Source organism: Puntigrus tetrazona, unplaced genomic scaffold (assembly GCF_018831695.1).
Source record: "Puntigrus tetrazona isolate hp1 unplaced genomic scaffold, ASM1883169v1 S000000283, whole genome shotgun sequence".
Taxonomy (NCBI): Eukaryota; Metazoa; Chordata; class Actinopteri; order Cypriniformes; family Cyprinidae; genus Puntigrus; species Puntigrus tetrazona.
Genome location: NW_025047944.1, coordinates 1115001 through 1122500, shown reverse-complemented (window position 1 = coordinate 1122500; position 7500 = coordinate 1115001). Strand labels below are relative to the sequence as shown.

General features: G+C 35.1%; 1 protein-coding gene across 5 annotated transcripts in view; it reads right to left on the bottom strand.

The window, feature by feature from the left end:
- lrrc20 (leucine rich repeat containing 20) overlaps positions 1–7500 on the bottom strand; it is an 11902-nt gene that overhangs the window by 2376 nt on the left and 2026 nt on the right. For all 5 annotated transcript variants that reach the window (XM_043231045.1, XM_043231046.1, XM_043231042.1 and 2 more), the window contains exons 3-4: positions 4830–4979; positions 3269–3436 (exon numbers count right to left, since the gene is read on the bottom strand). In XM_043231045.1, coding sequence (XP_043086980.1) covers positions 3269–3436; positions 4830–4979 — 318 coding nt within the window. The remainder of the gene's footprint in view (positions 1–3268; positions 3437–4829; positions 4980–7500) is intronic.

Here is a 7500-nt window from a genome sequence, read left to right as displayed (position 1 = left end):
CAAACACAGCTAATGATCATTTTATTTCAAAAAGAGTAAAATAACTAATCGCATGCATTTGGGGGAACCGCAAGTCATTGTCCCTCAAAAGGAGGAGTCTACTCTGAATCTCTCAAACAACTCACTTTTTTCAAAACGAATCTCATGTTGATGTCAAACTGAAACATTAGCATATTCCCCGCCCACTTTTTGATCTTTTCCCGTTGGTCCGAATGAAAATGTAAATTGATTCTTGACCACTAGGTGTCTCTTTAGGAGCGATAGAAACTCACAAACGCTGCTTTAAATGAAATCCACCGATCACTGGAGGAAAAACTGATCGAGGAACGAATCGTTTTGGGAGCCGTGCATGAATGCATATTATAAGAAACTTATATATAAAGTGTTTTTTTCTTGCATGCATGTGATCCTGTTTGGGACTCTCAAAACCCGTAGCACTAATATTATAATGCATAAAGTACTAATATTGGTTTCTGCGTTGATTTTGTTTGAGTTTGCATTACATACAATATTAAGGTAATTAACATTATTATGAAAACCTAACTCTTGTCAACTTTATTGGTTTAACTGAACATTTTTTTTTAACTTGCAACCATGCGTTAATTTAAGTCGTGTTAACACCGTGACTCTTTTAGAACGTGTTTGATCAAGCGCCCAGACTCAACCAATCGCGCGCGTTTGGGGGCGGGGCTATCCGTTTCACTGGCCAATAGCTGTTCCCGGAAAAGCTTGTGATGTCCGAACCGTGTTTAGTGACACTTGAGAAGCTAAACAGAGCCGCCTTGTTGCTGAAACCTGACAGGAAGCCCGAAATGAGAACGTGATCAGCCGGCGTTTAGCACGATCCACGAGACGCTTTCATCTTCTGTAGCAGATGATCATGAAAGAAAAACACGTTGTCATGGAAACCGTGGTTTATCCCTTTCAGAAGAATTATAGAAGTGTTTGTGAATTGATGTGGAAATATTGCAATCTGCATATTAAATAGAGATCAAAAGGGACAGTAAAGACTAATAATATTAGAAAAGATTACTATTTTTTTTTTTTTAAGCATTTTCTATTCATCTGTGAATCTTGAAAAAATGAAATGTGCTTAGAAAAATATTAGAGGCACGACTGTTTTAAACATTGATAAAAATGAGAAATGTTTGTCGAGCAGTGAATCTGTATATTATTCTGATTTCTGAAGATCACGTGACGCTGAAGACTGAAGTAATGATGCTGAAAACACACAAATATTTCATCATTTTTGATCAAATAAATGCAGCTTTTGTGACTGAAACGGTGACCTACTCTCAAATGGTTAGTACATGTCCTATTACTTGGTTTCCAGTTGGAGTGCACTTGAAGTCATTTCTCTGTTCAGCTTTGACCGGATGTTCAGGGTCACTGATCTCTGACCAGAAGTGGATTAGTTTTTGTGGACGGGCAGCTCGTGCCACATCCTAAGTGAATGATTCACATAAACATGCATGTTTTAATAGACCCAGAAGCTCTGAATTGTCGTGACAGTAATGAAACGCACAGATTAAATGACTGTGACAGACATGGCATTTTCTTTGCTGTCACTTTCTGAACTTTCCGTCTAATTCCAGCCGTGGTCTTCAGACAGTGACCTTCAGACAACACACACTTAGCTTGAGAGGAAGCTTTTTGGCTAGATAAGAAACCATTCAGTTCTTATTTAAATAATTATACATGACTTCAATTGTAATTGTGACGATTCAGTGGTTTTACAGACTTTAATTTATGCTGATTTTATTACGACTTTCATTAGTATTTCTAACGTGCTTATTGTAATATCACCGAGAATATATTACGTTGTTATTATTATTAAAAATGTTTTTATTTTTTGCATGCTTTTTGTCATTTTAATTTGTTTTTAAATATATAGTATTTGTTTAATTTTCATTTAAGTTTTAGTTCAGTCTAAAAAAAACTAAATGAAAATTTGATTTTTAATTGTTGGATTTTTAAACTATTTTGTAACATATAAAAAAATGATTTAATGTTTTTTTTTTTTTTTAGAGTTTTGATTAATTAATAACCCCCGAACTCGTCAAAAATTGAATTAAAGGAAACAAACATCTGATTATTTTTGTAAATACTTAAACTCATTAAATGTGCCTAATGCTCATTAGAATAATATCACAAAAGCAAAGAATGTTAATTGGGCCTAAAATAGGCTTTGTGTCACATTGAATTTGTTAATTTCATGAATTAACGTGTAAGTGAGATGAAGTGTGACTCACACGCTGCTGAAATTCACAGATCATCATCATCATCATCATTCATGTCTTCTGAGAGCTCGCTATTATTCTGACATATTTTTCAGATTTCTCTGTTTCGATGAACACCGTTATGTGTGTGTGTGTGTGTGTGTGTGTGTGTGTGTGTGTGTGTGTGTGTGTGTGTGTGTGTGTGTGTGTGTGTTTGTACCTCTGTACTTACATAAAATAGATGTATTCATGTGTTATATAAATGAAGGTGCGCCAATCTGTCCATCAGTTTTGTCAGTTAAAGTATGACTGACAGGCGTAATGAGAGCTAATTACCCCGTTACCTCGTTATAGTGTTTATCACTGCTAGAACACTTCATGCTGAATGGAATTAAAAGAGAATCACCCCCTCCCAAAAAAAAAAAAAAAAAAAATAAATAAATAAATAAATATATATATATATATATATATATATATATATATATATATATATAAATTAAATATATTTTTATATATATTTATATTAAAAAATAGATGAATATGTTATGGCTAATTTAAACTAAAAATTTAAAGTTTTACAAATCATTTTATTTTTTAATAGTAACAAAAATAGAACTAAAATAAAATATTTAAAAACATGAAACAAAAATAAAACAATAGATGAAGATATTTAAATATAGAAATTACAAATGTGGCCTTGAAACGTATAGAAATAATAATAAATAATACCAAAAATTTAATCTGAAGCACTAAATTCTGAAATAGTTAATGAAATATATATACACACACACATATATATATATATATATATATATATATATATATATATATATATATATATATATATATATATATATATATATATATATATATATATATATATATGTATATATATTTCATTTTTAATTTAAGTCCAAATAAAAAATGCCCTTAAAATTAATACAACTTTCAGAAATCAAATTCAATAGGACATGCAAAAATTAAGAATTTGATTAAAACAATATCTTTTAAAAAGATGATAAATAAAGATCTGACTGAATGTGTGTCACCTGAGATCTGGTTCTGCTCCACGCTGATGCTCTGGAGGCTGCTCACATCCGTCAGACGCTCGGGGAAAACCCTCAGCCTGTTTCTAGACAGATCGATGCTGATCAAGTGCTGCAGGTCACCGACGGCCTCCGGCAGCGCTGTGAGGACGTTACCCTGCAGATCCAGCTCTAAAAGACAGACGGGAAAACCCTGCTTCATCTGCTTCCTCTCAGGAACCTCTCACGTCTGTCGCTTTATATTCAGCTTGACTCGCATTTTGCAAATAAACCGTAAACATTTCGTGTTTTACGCAGCAACATGCAAACTCTGTTTGAGTTCAGGCAGATGTTTTTGAAGGAAAGTGCTCACCAAGACAAAAATACAGTAAAAATTTGTAGAATTTATTTTTGTGAAGCGCAGCATCTTTTTCAGCGTCACGTGATCCTCCAGAAATCATCAAAATATACTGATTTACTGAGAAACATTTCTGATTATTATCAATGCTGAAAATTGCGCTGCACAATATTTTCGTGGAAACCGTGATTTACAGATGAATAGAAAGTTCAAAAGAGCAGCATTTATTTAAAAATGTTTAACTTTTGTAACGTAACGCATCTTTATTATGACATTTTATTAATTTAATCCATCCTCGCTAAATAAAATGATTGCTTTCTATCATTTCCTTCCCCTCAAAAATGATACCCACTCCAGTGGCAGAGTGTATTGGATTTTTGGATCTTTCTGTTCACCAAAAAATCCTGAAAAGAAATGTACCCAACCGCTTTAAATGTTAAATGACTTAATTTGGTGGCGCTGGGTTGAAAAAGAAATCAAAATAATCAATAAAAATCATATATAAAATAAGAATGAACTAAATAAATTGAAATTAAATTAAATTAAATTATATATATATATATATATATATATATATATATATATATATATATATATATATATATATATATATATATATAAAATTAATAAAAAAATTATATTTCCTTTTTTTGCATAGCTTGCAATCTAATGTCCAAGAATGAACTAAATTAATTTAAATAATAATAATAATAATTTATATATATTTTTATATTATTATAATTATAAAATTATATATATATATATATATATATATATATATATATATATATATATATATATATATATATATATATATTATTTATTTTATTTTTTTGGCATAGCTTGCAATCCAATGTCCAAGAATGAACTACATAAATTTAAAAAAAATAATAATAATACATTTTGTAATGTAACACGTCTTTATTATCACGTCTTTTTATTCATTTAATGCATCCTTGCTAAATAAAATGATTGCTTTCTATCAAAAAAAATGGACCCAACCGCTTTAAATGTTGATAATAATCAGAAATGTTTGTCGAGCATTAAATCAATATATTATAATGATTTCTGAAGGATCACGTGACGCTGCAGACTGGAGGAATGATGCTGAAAATACACAGAAATAATTAGTTTTTAACACATATTCACAGAGAAAGCTTCTATTTTGAATATGAATAATATTTCAGAATTTTTCCTGTAGTTTAGACTCTTCGTCTCTGGTCTTACCTCTTAACTGAGTAAACGTGAGGAAGAACTTGCTGCTCAAGGCTTTGATCTGGTTGTTGGCCAGAGAGATTTTCTGGATGTTTTCCGTGCAGCTGCGGATCATCTTGAAGACTCCGTCAGGAAAACTGACGAGGCTGCAGTCGGACAGATCTGAGGCAGAAAACTCTAATTAAAGGGCCGTGTCACCTCGGCATATCAACAAGCTCCCATTGTGTTCAATCACTCAGAAAATCAGAGCGAACACGATCAGACCGACGGACACGGGCTAATACACTCCTTTGGAGGCTTGATGTGTGTGTGTGTGTGTGTGTGTGTGTGTGTGTGTGTGTGTGTGTGTGTGTGTGTGTGTGTGTGTGTGAGTGTGTGTGTGTGTGTGTGTGTGTGTGTGTGTGTGTGTGAGTGTGTGTGAGTGTGTGTGTGTGTGTGTGAGTGTGTGTGTGTGTGTGTGTGTGTGTGTGTGTGTGAGTGTGAGTGTATGTGTGTGTGTGTGTGGATAATGTTGGGTTTCACAATGCTGCTGATTGCCGTTTGGGTTTACTTGCTCCTGCTGTTAAATGACTAATCTGATGATTTAAGGAAAATGACACTTGACCAATTGGGAAACGGTCAAAAGCGAGCGGAGCGTGATTTAGAGGAGCTTCTCAGCGCTGGAGCACCATCTGCTGAGCACCGGATGAACTGAACAGTCTATCAGTAATCATAAAACAAACCAGGAGGAACAATAGGGTTTTTATTGGTTTATATTTTATATATATATATATATATATAATAAAAAATATTTTTGCATAGCTTGCAATCCAATGTCCAAGAATGAACTAAATAAATTTCAATAAATAAATAGTAATATATATATATAAAAATTAATAAAAATTTTTTTATTATATAATTTTTTTCCTTTTTGGATAGCTTGCAATCCAATGTCCAAGTAAATTTAAATAAATAATAATAAATAAATGTACAAAAAAAAATTATATATATATATGCATCGCTAAGAGCTTCATTGGAACAACTTTAAAGGAGATTTTCTCAATATTTAGATCTGTTTTCTCCTCGGATTCCAGATATGGTTCTAATATCTGTGTGTGAGTGTGTGTGTGTGTGTGTGTGTGTGTGTGTGTGTGTGTGTGTGTGTGTGTGTGTGTGTGTGTGTGTGAGTGTGTGTGAGTGTGTGTGTGTGAGTGTGTGTGTGTGTGTGTGTGTATGTGAGTGTGTGTGTGTGTGTGTGTGTGTATGTGAGTGTGTCCTTGGAGTGCTGTAAATTTTATCATTGCAATAAATCAGTGGCTAAAATGGCTTTGTGTATGTGCTCCACCCCACGCTTTGTCACCAAATCCAGTTCAGGGCTACGCCGATGATGTGGTCATTGCATCTCGCGATGAGGGAGTGATTAAGAACATGCTTACCTGCACCAACAGCTTTTTGACCTGGTCTGGCCTTCAAGTAAAGCAGAGCAAATGTGCGGTCTTCTGGGAGAGGAGGAGCGGTGGCAACCGCTGGTATAGATCTAAGACCGACCAGCCACCTTCTTTCACCATTTTAGACCAGCCTCTTAGAGTGTATGCCAGACATGAAATTTACAACTATCTGGGTCACAAATTCAACATCGCTGGGGACTGGAATGAACAAGTGACTGATTTAGAACATCAGTTTACTATCAGCCTGGATTTGATTGATGCATCACCTCTTCCGGTCATTATGAAGATTCAAGCGATTAGAGATATAGCTTTTTCTAAAATACAGCACCTTTTTGCAAATGTCCATATCTCACAGAAGGTTTTATGTAAAATGGATAATAAAACTGTGCAATTGGTAAGGAAGTGGCTGCACCTCAATACGCACTCTACAAGGTGCTTTATCTTCCAGAAGAGACAGGATGGAGGGCTCGGTGTCCCAAACTGCATGTGGGAATACACAGCCTCACGGCAGTCACATCTTACTAACATGCTGAACTGCGATGATACCAGCGTGAGGAGATTGGCGAGAGCATCTCTGCTACTGGACTTTAAAAGAAGGAAGGTACTACAGGCATGCGGAGGGGAAGACAGCTTCTTGGGCTTTAAAAGGAAGAGCAGTGGAAAGCTGGATGGAAGGGCGCAGGGGTTTGGTGTGTCGTCAGATTGGCCTGATTTAAATAATTTATGCTGGAGAACAGGAACGCAACTAAAGTGGATCCGCAGCCTTCAGCCTGTAGAGGTCTCGGACGCAGTGGTGGAGGATGCATCGGTTACGGTGGAAGCTAGACTGGATTATAACAACACCACATACTTCCTCTTATCAAAAACATCAAGGCAGACTCTCATGTCCATCCAAAGAGCTCGTAATATGGAGTATTGGTCTAACTTAAAGCTTCAGGGAAAGCTGACCAAATTGACCTGTGCAGACCACTCAGTGTCACACACCATATACAGTAATACCACCCTGAATGAGGAGATCCTCATATTTTGTGTGAAAGCCCGCCTGCAGGTTCTCCCCACAAGATACAACCTTTCGCTGTGGTTTCCGCCATACATTCCCCCTTCTGCATTTTGCATGAACCTCTACAACATCTGGAGTCAGTAGCGCACATCATGAATGGCTGCCCAGCATATAAAGGACTGTATATCGCAAGACATGACAGACTTGTTGAGCTTATTGCCGCCCAGATCCCCTGTGGGACTGATGGACAGTTGTA